Below are 18,360 nucleotides of genomic sequence, written 5' to 3'. Positions count from 1 at the left end.
ATATATTTTCCTAAACCACAAGAGGTGCCACACTATTGATCGTTTTCTTTTGGAAAAGTTTATTTTTAAGTGACATACTAATACTGTAACATTACTTACTGCTTGTCCGTAGGAAGGTTGTTTGGGACTAATTCAAAACCATCTGAGTCCTCTGGACTTGTACATGTGTTAAAATCTGTAACAATCAATGTCACAGATTACCTTAAATGGATCTATCTGAGTTTTCACATCTTATATGTTATTTTCCTGATTTAAAGATTACAGACATGCCAAGCTATACTAAATTATTAATAACATGTTCCTAAAAACGTTCAACCCATCATTAATATCATGCTCAGTTTAGTTGATGTTGATTTATCAGCAAAATATTTCATAGTTTTGTAAAGGACCTAAAGTAGATCAGCATATTATCATAGACTAAGCAACACAAGTAGACTCCTCATCCCTTTGTAAATTTTGAAGCTAGTTTTTCGTGTCTAGTTCATGTACGTCCACACTGATCGCTGGGGTAGACGAAATGTTGTTTCTATTATTTTTGGTTATTTTCATGATTTATGCTTTACTATTTCGTTAAATAACTAGGAGACCAGTTATTGTTTATGATTATATCGTTTTATTTGGTTAAATGAGGTTTTAAATGACTGAAATAACAAGAAAAGAATTGTAAACAAAACACAACCTCTACAGTTGGACGTACAGAACCAATAAAATTGGCTTCATGACAAATCTACTCAGGGAGTTTTTTTTTCTATTATATTATAAAAGAAAAGTATTTGTATAAAAAAAGTGTTTATTGCTAAAACGAGGGTAGTTTTTTAAGTAAGGGTCGTTTGTATGTATATCGTCTAGTGTCTGTGTACACCGCAACGAGACTCATCACCACTTACTGGCATCATTGGTGAACAGAATGATGCGGCTCATTTTGCACTCTACAGCTGATGTGTATACTTTGTTGTGTGTAGAAAACTTTTACAATTATTGAACCCCCTGCCACATGCAAGATAAGGTTAGTGATATGTTTTTGACTGCAAGAAACGTATCAGCTGCAGACATTCACCTTATGATCCTAATACAATGAAAGAGGGCAAGTGCAGAAATGGGTTAGGGGGTTTAAAATAGCCATTTACGGAAGAACTGTGTTTTGGTGGATACCCAGGATTCTCACAGAAGACCACAAAGGAAAAAGGTTTTCTCGGCCATTTTTACACTCTGTAACCCATTTCTGCACTTAACCCTTGAACCATGCCCTCGCGCCTGCACCCAGACTAACGAAAAGGAAGCGTGATCCATGCGCAGGCCCGAGGAGCGGCTCACAAAACTTTACATAACAAAATGAGAACCATGGATGGAGGCTCAAGAACAACACGCCATTTGAGAGAAACGAGCTGTAATTAACCATTTAAAAAAAAAACACAACAATAACATCAACAACAATAATTAACAATAATACATGAATTAAATACTCTCAATTAAACTTTAAAAATTTTGATACCCGTTTACCCTACTAACTTACAATTATTTCATTAATCATTTTCAAATAGGCTAAATTTCAAAAATAAATCTTACTAGCTTTTACCTTTCAAAAAACTTTAAATTAACAAATTACAACATGATATATATAATGACTCTTTTAATAAATTCATTTCATCTGGTAACTATAGAAACTTTAGGGGCCCCAAATTAGAATTCAATAGAATATTTAATAAAATTATAAAATTTAAAAAAGATCAACAAGTAGCCTAGGCTAAAGAATTTAAAATTTAAAAAGAAAAACAATTAATAAATCTCTGTGCACAAATTAACAAATAGGTAACGAAATCTCCAAGTCCAGGACGGTGGTTAGCAATAATTAATTAGGCCTAAAACTTGCGGAATTTGCGGTACTAGTTCATGTTTCTGGGCGAGCAGCACCGGAGGGGAAGCAGGCATGACGGAAGAGGGGGGCCAAGATCCAGGGGTGGCCAAGAGTTGTAATTCCCACTCCGCCAAGGCTGATGCAGACTACCGGTACTCCATGTTCCTCCTCACGGGCCCCATCAAGCGCGCTGGGCGCTCTTAATTTACTGCATAGTAGAGAATATCTTCACACAAGTAAGGAAAAGGCAAAAATACAACGCAAACATACTACAAAATTAAGATGAAAGACGATGCAAAATTTATGCCGATGCAGCGCTAACGAAAGTCTCGGAGCCTCTGAATCGTCGGCGGTGGGAGTAATAAGAACAAAACCCACAGCCTTGTTCGGGGTCGTGTAGTGAGAAACACTGAACTAGCCTACTATAAAAAAAACACTTGAACCATTGATCATGAGTCGTGACATTCGCCCGATGGAAATAGTCACGGCTCAACCTCCCTCCCCAAAAGAGGACACTCCTCTCCAAAAGGGACAAACAAACAAGCCTCTCCCCCACTTCCTGAAAAGAGAATGACCTGAAAGACAACTCAAGTGTCTGTGGTGGGGAACGCCAAGGGACTTCCAAACTGAGGGGAAAACTCACCCCCAGGGTTTGCTCTGGCCAGAGCTGGAAAATTTTGTGAGGGAAATTCCTTCGCAGAACACAGGGGACAGGAGAAGTGATCAGGTTCTCTGGCCCAGTGCACTTCCCACCCAGACACAAGAGGAAAGAAAATTGCCTACGGAAGAGTTCCGCGGAAGGGCTTGAGATGAGAAATGTGCGCCCTCCGGAAAACTTTTCCAGTCCGCGGATCTCCAAGCTCCGCCGTGACAGGCGTCAAAAACCTCAGGATGCGGTGGGGACCTGACCACCGATGACACAACTTTGCAGCTCTCTTGTCCACAGCCGAACTGGCTGGATGAGCTTTACAAAACACCAAATCCCCCACCTGGAAAGGGTTGTCTACTCTACCACGATTGTGCTTCCTCCGGACCAATTCCCTAGCTCTGATCAAGTTTCTCCTGGCCGCTTGCCAAGTTGCCTTGACATCAGCCGCACCAGGAGGTGGCAGAAGGTCGCCAATTCCCCACACATTCGCTAACGGGTTGTTAGGCGGATAGCCTAGAAACAGCTCGAAAGGGACCGCCTTGTGACTCTCATGGTGAGCAGTATTGAAAGCAAACTGAAGCCAAGGGAGTTCCTGATCCCAGGTGGTCTGCTTGTCAGCATGGAAAGCTATGAGAGCGGAGCGAAGATTGCGATTGAACCTTTCAGCATGAGAAGGCTGTGGATAGTAAGGGGAAGTAGTCACATGGCGGATTCCGTGCCCAAAGCACATTCTTTTGAACAGATGGGAAACAAACTGTGTTCCGTTGTCGGAAACAATGGTGGCGGGTATTCCAAAATGTTGGAAAAGGTGAGTTCGAAGTACCTGCACGGTGAGCTGTGCAGTGGCATTCCTTAAGGGGAAAAGCCAACAAAACTTGGAGAAGGCATCCACACAAACAAGTAGGAACTTATTTCCTGACTTGCTACGCGGGAGAGGCCCTACATAGTCAATGAAAACCTTCTCCAAAGGTCTTTCCGCCACCTCAGATGACAACAAACCAAACTTAGAGTTTTGAGCGGGCTTGCTCAGTGAGCACGTTTGACAAGAACGCACCCTAGCAGCAAGATCCCGATCCATACCCTTCCAGATGAACATTTCCCTAACCTTCGCAATGGTCTTGTGGATACCTAGATGCCCACCCACAGGAGACGAATGAAAATACTCAAAGACCATAGGGATTAGAAGACTAGGCAGCACAACTTTAGGTTTACCTCGCTGCCGAGCGCGACAGCAAAGGGCACCCTGGGACAGAAAATATGGGGGGTGGGCTCCCCCATTTTGAAGCTCACCAATGATCTTTGCCAGCTCAGGATCCTTCAGCTGATGGGGAATGAAATCAGAAAAGGCGAGTGGAAACTCCAAGAGCACGGCACAACCCGGTTGCTCTTGGTCAGAAGGATGATCGTCGGGTGAATGGTACATCCTAGATAGTGTGTCAGCAATCACATTCTGAGTGCCTCGAACGTGTTGCACTTGGAACTTAAGGGACGATATTTGGACAACCCAACGACCAATTTTCCCAAGCTGGCGTGGATGTGCAAGAAGCCACGAGAGTGCCTGGTTGTCGGTTTCCAATAAAAACTCCTTGTGCTCCAAAAAGCGTCTGAATTTATTGACTCCAAACACGACAGCCAAACACTCGAGTTCATACACCGAAGAGCTTTTCTTTTCGCAGGGACTCAAAGTGCGTGAGGCGTACGCAATTGGCTGCCTAACACCATCCACCTCTTGTGACAACACAGCCGCAATTGCGACGGAGGAAGCATCTGTTTGCAAGACAAAGTTTTGATTGAAATCCGGCATCGCCAAAACAGGGGGCTGCATGATAGCCTCCTTGAGAAGATCAAAAGACGTCTGCTGCGCTTCACCCCAGACAAACTTGGCGCCCTTCTTCCGAAGCTCATTGAGAGGAGCCGCCAATTCAGCAACATTGGGTATGAAGCGTCGGTAAAAACCTACCATGCCGATGAACCTAGCAATACCCTTGACATCTCTGGGAGGAGGAAACTCCCTGATAGCCTGGGTTCTAGCGGGGTCGATGCAGACGCCTCTATGAGAGATAAGATGACCAAGGAACGAAATTTCCGGCTTTGCAAAACTAACCTTGTCAGGATTCACGGTAAGGCCAGCCCTATTCAATCTACTCATGACTTCTTCAAGATGAATCAGGTGATCTTCGAAGCTCTCACTGTACACCAAGAGATCGTCGAGGTAATTGAACACAAACTTGAACTTGACATCATGAAAGATGGAATCAAGGAGTCTGGTGAGAGTCTGGGCCCCCACAGCAAGACCCATCGGAACTCTTGTGAACTGATACAAATTCCACGGAACGCAGAAAGCAGTGAGAGGTCGAGACTCAGGTTTCAAAGGAATCTGATGATAGGCCTGATTCAGATCAAAAACAGAAAAATACTTGGCCTTACCGAACCAATCAAACGCAGAATGCAAATCGGGGAGAGGCACAGAGTCGATTTCAATTTGCGCATTCAATTTGCGATAGTCCAAAACCATTCGGGACTTGCCATTGGGTTTTGGGACGAGAAAGGCTGGACTAGCGTAGCTCGAACGGGAAGGTTCAATGACACCATTTTCCAGAAGTTCGTCAATGATTTTTCTGAGAGTTTCCATTTTGGGTGGAGCTAATTTGTATGGGTGAGAGCGAACGGGACGGGTATCTGTTAGACGAATCTCGTACTCCAACAGGTTAGTGACTCCAAGCTTTGGCGTCAGCACATCTGGGAAACGAGAACACAAGGTTCTGATGGCTTCAGCCTCGCAAGTAGTCAGATGCCCTAACGGATCAATTGTTGGCTTGCTGGGTATCTCAGGCTCGACTACCGCAGCACCACCACCAATTTCATCAGCAAAAGATATTAATACCCGCCTCGCAAATCGGAAAAAACACTGACCTCTGCCTAAATCCAAAATTAGGCCAGTGTGCTTGATAAAATCCGCTCCTAAAATGACAGGGAAACAAAGGTCCTTAGCCACCCAAAAACTCCAAACCCAAGAAAAATGTTCAATTTTGAACTTGAAACGGGCTTCATAGATGATGGGAAGGGGTGAATTTGACGCAGTCCAGCAGATAGGGGTTTTTCGCTCAACTTGCTTGATAAGCCCAGACGATTCAAGGTTTTCAAAAAGGGACAAGGAAATGAGGCAACGGGCTGACCCAGAATCCACTAGGGCCTTCTGCACCGTGGAACCTATGAAGATGTTGAGACGTGGGCAAGTTGAGCGCGCCGCTTTCACGCCCATGGTAGCAAGGCCCGCAATCCCCCGCAGCAGAGGCTCGGTCACAGGCACAACACTCCCAGAAGGGGAGGCAACAGAAACATTAACTGACTTTAACTTAGACTTTGACTTACTTGAAAAAACATTCAAATTATTGCCCTTTACATTATCACCAACAACCTCACAGGAAGGATTGGGCAATTTTTCCTCCTGTGAGCAAACTAGTTTTTTGGACCACGTCCAAAATTTCCACCTTGACGGCAATGCCGCCGAATGTGACCTGGTTGCCCACAACCAAAACAAACAACAGGTTGCCTCTGCCACTGCGGCGGTTCAGGACCCAACACTCCCACGGGTGCTACGACAGCATGATGACCAGCTAGGGGAAGATGCCCCGCCGCTTGGTCTCTCTGAAAATCAGCGTCCTGGACAGATCTCGAAAGGATGGAAAGTCTGTCCAGATCCGCAAAAGAAGAAGGCCGTGGTGCAAAAACCAGACGGGAGCGTTCCTCAGGCTTCAACCCCTGAAGCACAATGTCAATGAGCTCAAGCTCACTGATCCCCAAACGCAAGACCCTTTCCACCGTGCGAATGTCCCCCACGTACTGGCTGAGAGACTCGGCTGGCTGCTGAGGACGAAAAACTCTCTCAACTTTCAGCTTCTCCATGACCCGACGGGGCATGAAAAGCTCCAAAACTTCTTTATGGAAAACATCAAAGGTGACGCCTCTGCGCAAACAATCAAGCAATCTGTCCCCCAACGGTTTCAGACAGTATGGAGCAATGAGTTCCATCAAAGTTGCGTCTGACATGCCAGGGTATTCACGCATGCGCAAAACACTCTCCAGAAAAAAACAAAGACCATTCACATCTAACCCGTCCACCGGCCGGAAACCACTCAGGACAGAGGCAAGGGGATGGGGAAGTTTGCCAAAGGAGTTAGAGATGGAAGGGGAACTATGAACTTGAGAAGGAAAGGGAGATGGGGACTGGACATTCAGCGTAGCCGCAGCCAAGGTGGACGTGTGAGAGGGGGACGGTGTGACATTTGCATTTGACATTTGAACATTTGCAGGCAACTGGAGCAGTGTACTTGGCGTAGGCGGAGCCTGGGGGGTACCCACTGGAGCCACAACTTCAACAACAGACTTTGGCACTTCGTTTGAAGTTTCCGAAGAACGGTTGTCTTCAAAAATTTCAACTTTCTCCTTGACAGACTTTCCTGCCTTAATACTCTCCAAAATTCCTTCCAGCTCAAGAATTCTGGCTTCCACCCAGCTCTTGTCCTCATCTTGGATTTCAGGTTGCCCTGAAACCAAGAGCAGACGCTTACGCCAGTGCGTCAGCTGTGTGATAGCCGAACTCTTAGCTGAGCCCATAGGCAAACTACTCCAACTATCAATTTCCCCACTTAGCTCTTCCATCCTCTCTTTACATGCCTCCAGTTCCTCATCCAAACTGAGCGACTCAACCCAAGCTTGAGGCATGCTAGCAATTTGTCTGAACTGTGTACGCAAAGTGCGTACATCAGTTCCAGGAGTCTCCCCCCGGGACCGCACCTCGTACACCAGCTCCGGCTTCCTCAAATATTCCGGCACAATTGACGCCATACCGAGTCTCAACCAGCACTTGACTCAAAATAACAGCCAACAAAATTTTTTCACAAAACAAACACAGAAATTTAATTCCTAAGGCTTCTGGACGTTGATGCCTACGCACCTGATGGGGCCCAAAAGAAGAACCTGCCCATTCATACCGCAAGTACCGCAAGAAAAAACAACAACAAATGACCCACGAACGTACACACACACAAACATACACCGATACATACACTAGACAACACCTAACACTTGTGTGATGGGGGGTACACACAAACCTTTATTTTTTTTTTTTTTTTTTTTTTTTTTTTTTTGACACATGACCATGCTTTTGACACTCTTGCTCCCGAAGGATGCAAGTCATTACCACCGATTCCACCCGGTGCCTCGGCCAAAGGGCGAGCTCCTAATAAAATGTGTTTACGCCCCACCACAACAACTACAAGACCTTTTTCCAAAACTGCCAGGCCAGAACATTTCCAAGAAACCAATCCATCCACGGCTCTTCAAAACAAAACAAAAAACAGAACGCGGACAGTGATCGCATCTCTAAGTATCCGAGTCGTGAAACCAAGTTTCACGACAAGGCACTCAGGACGCAACCCACTAACCACGCTCTGCTACCAGATGAACCATGCCCTCGCGCCTGCACCCAGACTAACGAAAAGGAAGCGTGATCCATGCGCAGGCCCGAGGAGCGGCTCACAAAACTTTACATAACAAAATGAGAACCATGGATGGAGGCTCAAGAACAACACGCCATTTGAGAGAAACGAGCTGTAATTAACCATTTAAAAAAAAAACACAACAATAACATCAACAACAATAATTAACAATAATACATGAATTAAATACTCTCAATTAAACTTTAAAAATTTTGATACCCGTTTACCCTACTAACTTACAATTATTTCATTAATCATTTTCAAATAGGCTAAATTTCAAAAATAAATCTTACTAGCTTTTACCTTTCAAAAAACTTTAAATTAACAAATTACAACATGATATATATAATGACTCTTTTAATAAATTCATTTCATCTGGTAACTATAGAAACTTTAGGGGCCCCAAATTAGAATTCAATAGAATATTTAATAAAATTATAAAATTTAAAAAAGATCAACAAGTAGCCTAGGCTAAAGAATTTAAAATTTAAAAAGAAAAACAATTAATAAATCTCTGTGCACAAATTAACAAATAGGTAACGAAATCTCCAAGTCCAGGACGGTGGTTAGCAATAATTAATTAGGCCTAAAACTTGCGGAATTTGCGGTACTAGTTCATGTTTCTGGGCGAGCAGCACCGGAGGGGAAGCAGGCATGACGGAAGAGGGGGGCCAAGATCCAGGGGTGGCCAAGAGTTGTAATTCCCACTCCGCCAAGGCTGATGCAGACTACCGGTACTCCATGTTCCTCCTCACGGGCCCCATCAAGCGCGCTGGGCGCTCTTAATTTACTGCATAGTAGAGAATATCTTCACACAAGTAAGGAAAAGGCAAAAATACAACGCAAACATACTACAAAATTAAGATGAAAGACGATGCAAAATTTATGCCGATGCAGCGCTAACGAAAGTCTCGGAGCCTCTGAATCGTCGGCGGTGGGAGTAATAAGAACAAAACCCACAGCCTTGTTCGGGGTCGTGTAGTGAGAAACACTGAACTAGCCTACTATAAAAAAAACACTTGAACCATTGATCATGAGTCGTGACATTCGCCCGATGGAAATAGTCACGGCTCACCCTCACTCATTGCATGAGGACCATTACCTTCGGTCATCTGGCGATAAATGTTGGCATCAAATATGTTTCTTGTGGTCAAAAAACATATCACTGACCTTATCTCGAATGCTGCAGGAGATTCAATAACTATACAAATGTTCCAATCACACAGCGAAGCGTACAGTCCCCTACAGAGCTGCAAATTGTGCCATTCTGTTCACCGAAGACAACAGTAAGCGGCGAGCCTCATTAAAAAATTACCATCGTATAAAATGAGTGTGTAGTTTAAATTTGTTTGCCAATGTGTTTTTTATCACCACAGATATTGAGATGAACAAGACTTAAAGTGTTAAATTAGTGTTAATACTGTTAATAATGCAAAACTACTACAAAAATATGTTAAATAAAAAGCCTTACTAGTTATTATAAGCATTCTAATTAGCAAGGACGAATTAACAGGCAAAACAAAACATATAGTGACAAAACACATTAGTAGCTTACTGGAAACAATTGGAGTAAAATCAGATGAGTGTTCAATGAACCCTTGAGCATTCTGTATCACAATGCCATGAGTTTGGGGCAAAATAAATATTACTAGTGAGAATCTATAGGTCAAATCCTTCATCCTTAATAATTAATAATTAATCCTTGATTATTTTGATGTTAACAATTTAACCCTGTAGACCACTGCAGAGAATTCAGCACCTTCAAATAGACCGTTACAAAGACATAAGCTTTTTTAACATTGGACACCGACGCAAATATGCAACGTCAGTCTATTTTAATGTGACGGCAGTTTATGGGTAGAAAGCGGCCGTCGCATATGTGTGTCACTGGTCCATATGAATGAAAAAGTAGTATTGGGGTAGCGAATGAATGGAAATCTTATTGTTATACTGTGCTAATAATGGACTCAATCCCCAACCACAGGCACTAGCCCATTTTGAGTTGATTTATTACTTTTATAACTGTATTCATTTTGTATTGAATTTGTTATTGAAATAAAGCATGTTTCATTCATTCAATGTTTAGGATAGGCAAACAAATTTTAAATCAACGATTTTCGGATACAAACAAATTTATATAGATGTACAGAGTGAAGAACAATTAATTTGTGGAAATTTTTCTCTAATACAAAGTTTTGTCTACATATAGCCTAATAAATTGTGTTCTTTTTGTGATTATTTTCAAATTATTCTTTCCAATCACAGTATTATACTTAATAAATACTGGTGTGCAAAAATATAATGTAATTGATTGATGAATTAAAACATTTGACATATTGTCAGTACCCGATTTGTAAAAAAATGAGGTGCCGAACTGTAACCTATTTAATATATGTTACGACCGGGCCGCTGCCACCGAGGTGGGTAGCTGCAACCCGATAGTGTGAAGGGCTCCATAAGACTCAATAATTGTACATATCTAATGGCTGACGGGTAGCTGTGACGCAGTGGCTGCGACCTAGCGAGAAGGCGGTCTGTCCCATCATTATCTCAAACTGTAGTTTTATTCAGGGTTTCTAATGTTCATCCATTCAAGTTTTAAGTAAGATTATTCGTTTTAAGTTCATTTTCAACAAATCGACAAGAACTTTAATAGGAACATAAGTTTGGTCAACCATGATGATTATTGGTAAGCTGAGTTCCGCAAAATTTTGTAAAGGATGTACAAAATAAATTACATGTTTTCTATGGTAAGAAACTACATTTTTAAGCATCGATATATAATTACTGAAACATTTTCCAGGTAGTAATTTATGTCTAAAAATCCATACAATAACTAAGAAAACCAATTTCAAGAAAGAAATACAAAATAAAAAATCATTAATTCATAACCATCATCGTAAATTTTATTTTTCAGACTCTGTTACTCTGATTCTTTTTCATACTTTATGAACACAATGGGTTCTACTAAACAGTGTGAGTATTATCAATACAGATATTTAAAAAAATATTTTTAAGTTATTTATAAATAGTACTTTTATTAGTATTTCTATGCGGCAGCTCATTAGTAAAAATTCTTATTCATAGTTTTTTTTAGGTTAGAATTAGGAATGTGTTGATTCTCGATACCACCGATACTTGGCCATTGGTATCGTTATCGAAAATCGATCGTCAGAAGTTGATTCCGATACTGATACCTGTTACACCCGCGCAATCAGAAAATTACCACTATAGCCGCGACCGCGGAGTACGATGATGACATCTACATGGGCGAGTTCGCGAACCAGCATAGAACGGGGGATTATGGTTAATGGTAACAAAAAATTTTGCAATTTATTTTTAAACCGTTTTGTAGAGGTTAAAAAAAGAAATAATTTAGTATATTGAAGCGCTGTTGTATACCTAACGGTTACGGGGAAAATTCAAAAATAGTGTAATTTAAAATTCATATGTAATTCTTATGGATAAAATTTAAACTGTTGTAGTTTACTTGTTTATGTATATATGTTGATACAATTTGGCAAATTTATTTATTTCATCCATCATATTCTATTGACATATGGTAAAAAGCACTTGTTACCTTCCCCGTAGCAGCAAACCTAAGCACTCGTTAAATCTAATGTTATTTAAATTGGGAATAAATATGTCTTATTTATGAAAATATTTTAGACAAATTGAAATTCCCTTAGTCGGCAGGGTTATTTCTTTTTCTTGTATCTTCATTTATCTTTAATATGGTAGTTTTTTAATGTGTTTAGAAGGATTTAAACTTAAATTGGCTAGTTGGAATTGCTGCATGCATTTTGTCTTTACTTGAAAAACACCCCATTACCTTAAAAATACTTAATGGGACATAAAGACAGGAATTGTTGTAGTATAGCCAATCAATTCAGAAAATTTGGTAAAACAAAAAAAATGGTATCAGTATCAAGAATTGAGAATTGATTTTTCAGGTATCAGTATCAGATTCGAGAATCGATAAATTTTGGTACTGACACATCACTAGTTAGAATGTTTGACAGGTTCACATTTTTATAATACTAGAGTTAATAATAAGCGATGAGTAGCACCTTTATTCCACACGACCCAAGACTTAGATATGTGAGAGGTAAGCTGAACATTATTGAGACCTTGGTCTGCATCTGGTAGAGTGGGTGGTTCACAGGGTGGAGCTGGTGGCTGAAGGAACGAGTGACAGAAGAATGTATCAAAGGACATTCTATCTGAGGCGTTGCGTCGCAGCAGACCCATCAGTAGAGAGGTTAACTCTGGTGATGTGCCACTGGGAATCCTGCACATTAAACACCAACCTCAGAACAATGTAAAATCAAACCAATTTATTGTTTATTTTGTAGTATGGAGGACTTATTAGTGGCTGAAATGACAAGTGGACAAACAGAAGACTCCTTCCTTGTCCATATACACACAGACACAACACACACTACTACTGTCCTTGGCTGGTGCCCCAGTACAACTTCTCTTAACTGAAACCATGGACTAACCAACACAAGTAGACTTCTCATCCCATTGTAAATTTTGAAGCACGTTTTTCGTGTCTAGTTCATGTACGTGACACAAAGGCGCTAGTGTCGATGAAACTTTGTTTCCATTATTTTAGGGTTAATTTCTTGATTTCTGCTTTACTGTTTGGTTATATAACTAGGGGCCAAGTTATTGTTTATGATTAGATCGTATTATTTGGTTAAACAAGGTTTTAAATGGGTGTAATAACGGGAAACAAGTTGTAAACAAAACACGACCTCTACATAAACCATACATGAACTAACAATAAAATTGACTTCAGCTGTTCCATAAGGATGAGAATTCTACTAAGGGAGTATGTTTTATCTATGCTGAAACCGACCCTTGATCAACCGCCTCTTTGAGTGGGCAAGCACTCAGTGCATGAGGGGAATGAGAAAGCCGATACTTTGGCCAGGAGGGGTGCAGAAGATCAGCTGACAAGGCCAGATCCCTACTGTGGTACACCAATTAGCTCAGGAGAAGCCAAAGTCCGAGACTGGGTTAAGGTCTAGAGGCGGAAGCTTGGAGGACCAACCCAGGACTAAGAACTTCAAAAACACTAATAGTTCTGAAACTTCAAAACAATCAATGAAAGATTCAAGAGGCGTATTGAGCTTAAAAAGGGGCACATCAGATTACTAGTAGGGATGCTAACTGGGCACGGACCTATTACTATTAGGGAACACCTTAGAACCATAGGGAGGTCACAGACAGACCAATGCAGGTTCTGTGAAAACGAGGTGGAAACCTGTCTCATAGCTCCTAGGCTATGCCAGAAGCCTAGGATTGTCGAACTGATTTGAGGAGTGCTACAATAGGTCATCAGGCCGAAGTACCTAGGGGTAGATGAATACACAAACTCCCCCCCCCCCCCCCCCAAAAAAAGAGGGTGCATTGTACAAAACTATAAACCAATGCCCATACAGAATGAACTATAATTTATAAATTTAGCTCAGAGTAGCTAAGTTACACTATCTCTCCAGTATCTAAAACCTAAGAAGATAATTTTACTTTTGAACAATAGGAATCAAAACTAGAGCTGTCTGTAAATTAAGGTCTCCGTTCAGACTCATCAAAACCAAGCAAGCTAGTTCAAATCAGAGACTAACCTCGTGTTCCTTACTTTATCAGGGTGGCCACAGAACTCCTTAAAAAACACCTATTTCTTGGTATTTCTGGAAGAAAACCCTGTAATTCTCTATTGTGATTCCCAGTCACCAAGTGTACCCTTTACTAGGGGTCTGCAGGTCCTCAATATTTTCTGGTCAGGTCGGGCCAAGGGATCGGGGTACGGGCTGGAAATGATTATCGAGCCTGGCTCAAGCAAAGATACTTACTTACTTATTTACTTACTCCCAGAGCCATTCATTTATATCGGAGTAGATATTTAGCCTCACCAGTCGCCAACTAATCTTCACCACGTTATCCGGTCCTCTGCATCTTCCTCTACTACTCCAATTCTCTCAATGTCTGCTTTCACTTGTTTCCACCATCTCTGTTTTGGTCTTCCTCGAGGTTGCCTTTCAACCACATTGCCCGCAAGCAAAGATACAGGCAAACATTTACGATTTTGCCGCGGTTGTGGGAGACAATAATATCGCTGTGATCGCAGAAATTGTTGACAACTTTGCTGTAACATCGGAAGATGTTCTAAATTTTTCTGAGATTGATAAAATTCTTGATTTTACCATAACTTCAGATGATGTTCTTGATTTCCCATGACCATAGAAGATGTTCTTGATCTCGCCATGACCGCAGATGTTCACGTTGACAGCGGAAGATGTTCTTGAATTTATAGGCTTACATCCGTCAGTGGTCCAAAATTGTGTCTAACTTCAATTATTATTCGAAGCTGACATTCTTCGTTGCAGTGCAGCATCGCTGGGGCTACACGTCAAAAACATCAAAATTTACACAGACGACAGTACATATACAGAACATGGGACATGAGACATTAAACACGAAACAACCCGATAGTGTGATTGCTATCGTGTTGTTTCGTGTTTAAATGTCCCGGAGCATTACATAGTCCAGGGGCTATCAGAATGAATTGTAGATGTTCTTGACTTAGTCAGCATCGCTGGAGCTACACGTCAAAAACATCAAAATTTACACAGACGACAGTACATATACAGAACATGGGAAATGAGACATTAAACACGAAACAACCCGATAGTGTGATTGCTATCGTGTTGTTTTGTGTTTAAATTTCCTGGAGTATTACATAGTCCAGGGGCTATCAGAATGAATTGTAGATGTTCTTGACTTAGTCGTGACCTTGGAAGATGTTTTTGAATTTATAGGCTTACATCCATCAGTAGTCCAAAATTGTGTCTAACTTTTATTATTAACTTTTCTAACAATTATTATTCGAAGCTGACATTCTTCGTTGCAGTGCAGCATTGCTGGAGCTACACGTCAAAAACATCAAAATTTACACATACGACATACACACAACATGGGACATGAGACATTAAACATAAAACAACCCGATAGCGTAAATGTCCCGGGGCATTACATAGTCCAGGGGCTATCAGAATGAATTGTAGACGTTCTTGAATTTGTCGTAACCTTGGAAGATGTTTTTGATTTTACCATGACCACAGAAGATATTCACAATTTCGCCATGAACGAAGATAATGTTTCTCGATTTTGCCATAACTGCAGACTAAAATCAGGTTTTCCTGTTGAAATTTCAAAATAAATGCATAATTAAAGGTATGTGTCCACCCTGTATTTTTACTGCTATTCTAGCTGGTTCACAAAACGATGGGACAATTAGTCTGATCATACTATTTAAATCATTGTGAAAGAGAATTGACGCTCCCACCAAGTATAAATCACGTTCTACGATTAGATTCCTGTAGCGTCACTCATCAACCACTAAAATTCATAGAAGTTCATCGTCAGTTGAGGACATGAACGAAGTAGAGTATTTGGACATAGAAAATTTGTGCAAGGAGTAGAGGGAGTTCAGAAGTGGACTTTACATTTGAAAAATGTTTCCTATGGTGTAGTGTAGGCCGACTGCTGTTGTTCATTAGACTTATGTAGCATGCAGATTGAAGTTGACTGAAAGGGAGATTATCAAACTGATGGGGGACGTCTCTATAAGACTATTAAGGACCAGGGTCAGCCCCGGAAGTTAGTAACATGCAGATCTGTAAGCAAAAAAAAATTCCTCAAATTCAATTAGTGACACGATGGAAACTGATAAACACCCGCTTCTGGCCCTGTTGTACAAATATGTACGGGATTTAGTCACTCCCAAAACAACTAATGCACATTTTCTACATCAAACCATTTTTCTGCATACATATTTGTCAACTGGCAACAGTAATAACCAGGGATTGACCCCATTCCTCAGAAACCTATCCACACAACACGGTTCATACTTAGCAACAAGAGCGTCAACTTTCTTTCATGACATCTTAAAATGACGACCAGACTAGTCGTCCCATAGGATTGGGGACCAGCTAGGATAGTAATGAATACAGTAAGAAACTTGACATTGTCTCAGATTTGAACTAGCTTGTTTGTCTGAAGAGCGCTTGTGTATCTCAATTACAACTAGAGATGTCTAACTGGGTTAGTGAGTTACCTCATTTGACACCTAGAAGCTTTGGTCCACCCGTACACTTCAAGCTTGTTTGGTTGCAATGAGAGCTAGATGGGGGATCTTATTTTACGAACTATCCTAGTGTCATTTTATATTATTTATATTCAAGTTACCCAAGTGACTTTTTTTCGTAGTGTTAGTAACCTTACACATCCACAATGGTCTGTGGCCAAGACCAACCAAGGATGTTGGGCTCAGTTAAAGCGACTGTACTGTAGTTATTTATTTATTTATTGAGTTACATGTCATTACATTATAATAACAGGACATATTGTCAATGGTTAAATAAAGACTTAAAACTAATAGATAAAACTAATACATCTGTATTTACATAAAACAACTGAATCTTCCCAAAATACAACATTGTTACATGACAAAAAAATTGAGCCAGCAGGAGTGTGAAGGTTTACTTATACCTAATTCCAGCAGTCCTTAAAATAATCTGCCAATGAAAAAAAAAGATTTAGTCTTGAGCCATTCTTTTAAATAAAGTCTAAACTTATAGGGATTTTCTAGAGTAATTAAACTTGTTGGTAAGTTATTTAAGATTTTTGGACCAATGTATTGTGGTGATGACTAGAATATTTGTAAATTATGAGCTACAGGTTTGATAATATTCTTTTTTCTTGTATTGTATTGTAATTATGTTGAGTTTGGGTCTCCATAAAAGTAGAGAGGTTTCTATGGACCCAGCATGCTATTTCCAAAATATAGTGATCGTAAAAAGTAAGAACTTTAAAGTTTTGAAACAGTTTTTTACTAGGGGTTCTAGCCTGAACTTTGCCAATAATTCGTATTACTTTTTTTTGTAATTTAAAAATTTTTTTTGAATGAGGAGAGTTACCCCAGATCAAGATACCATATGTCATTAATGATGAGAAATATGCATGATATATTATTAGCTGGGTTTCTAGATTCGTTACTTGTGAGATTATTCTTATTGAGAAAATGCAAGGGTCTAATTTTTTACTTAAATTTTCAATTTGAGATGCCCAGTTAAGATTTTTATTCAAAATTAATCCAAGGAATTTTACATTTTGTTGTGGAGATAATTGATGATTTGAAAGGATAATGTGATTTGAATCATCTTCCCTGTAGTTAGCTGAAAAGTTTATAATTTGGGTTTTTTCCACATTTAGGGCCAGACCATTTGCCCGGAACCAGTTACCCAGAGCAGAGAATTCTTTGTCTATGCTAGTCTGCAGGACGTCAATAGTGGGTCCTCTACACAAAAGCATTGTGTCATCTGCATATTGAAAAAGTTTCATCTTTGTTATATTTGGCAGATCATTTACATAGATAAAAAACAAACAGGGACCCAATATTGACCCCTGTGGCACACCACATTGCACTTTATCCCAAGATGAATTTACTTGTTGACCATTTTTGCTGATTTTAGTTCTCTGGTATCTATTAGTTAAATAGGAAGAAAACCACAGTTGCTCTTTTCCTATAACTCCAATTTTGCCTAGCTTTTCAATTAAAATGTCGTGGTTAACACAGTCAAAAGCGCTGGATAGGTCGCACATATGTATATGTAGTTATGTAGGGAGTTACATAACTCCCTCTCAAAGATCCCCTCTAAATAATATTTATTTATTTATGACACTGGATACAGCAATAAGAATGAACCACATTTATGACTTTAAGAAAACATCTGTCAAAATAATTGAAATTTTCTATCAAACGTATCACTTGTCTCTTGTATAGCTACTAGAGGTGTGCGGATATCCGAAAAATCGGGTCGGATTCAGTTCGGTTCGGATATCCGTATCCGAACCGAGCCTAAATTTGATATCCGACACTATCCGTTATATATCCGACTTTTTTCGGATAGACAACATATTTTGACGTTTTGGACAGAAAACTACATCTTCATAACCATCATTAGTTTCCCAGTACAAAAATTACAGCAATAGATTTCCAACGACGACGTAACAGCAAAGGACAAAGAAGCCGTATGATGCAATACCAATGTCTAGTTTAGTCGTTATCAGCTGTTTTGCTTTACGATTAGATTCGTCTGGAACGAACAGACATAAAGCAGAAAAGAACTACCACGGTCAACTTGTGCTTGTCTCCTGATACTAGGGGCGCTATGCGTAGTAGTTTTTTTTTACAGTACTGTTTAAAAGTATAAAAATCTATCCTACTTCTGTGCTGTTACGTAAACAATAGATTTAATGTTTCCCGAAAAAAGTCAGAATAGAAA

At 40.3% G+C, this 18,360-nt stretch overlaps 1 protein-coding gene across 3 annotated transcripts in view; it reads right to left on the bottom strand.

Annotated features, from left to right (window-relative positions):
- LOC128991777 (serine/threonine-protein kinase ULK2) overlaps positions 1-18,360 on the bottom strand; it is a 157,158-nt gene that overhangs the window by 57,290 nt on the left and 81,508 nt on the right. For 2 of the 3 annotated variants that reach the window (XM_054414998.1, XM_054415171.1), the window contains exons 10-11: positions 12,076-12,296; positions 100-175 (exon numbers count right to left, since the gene is read on the bottom strand). In XM_054414998.1, the coding sequence (XP_054270973.1) occupies positions 100-175; positions 12,076-12,296 (297 nt within the window). The remainder of the gene's footprint in view (positions 1-99; positions 176-12,075; positions 12,297-18,360) is intronic. The other variant, XM_054415083.1, reaches the window with a different exon arrangement.

The sequence above is a fragment of the Macrosteles quadrilineatus genome, unplaced genomic scaffold (assembly GCF_028750875.1).
Source record: "Macrosteles quadrilineatus isolate MER2022 unplaced genomic scaffold, UCM_ALF_1.0 Scaffold_1__1_contigs__length_201487025, whole genome shotgun sequence".
In the NCBI taxonomy this organism is placed as follows: Eukaryota; Metazoa; Arthropoda; class Insecta; order Hemiptera; family Cicadellidae; genus Macrosteles; species Macrosteles quadrilineatus.
This window is presented reverse-complemented; position numbering and strand designations above follow the sequence as displayed.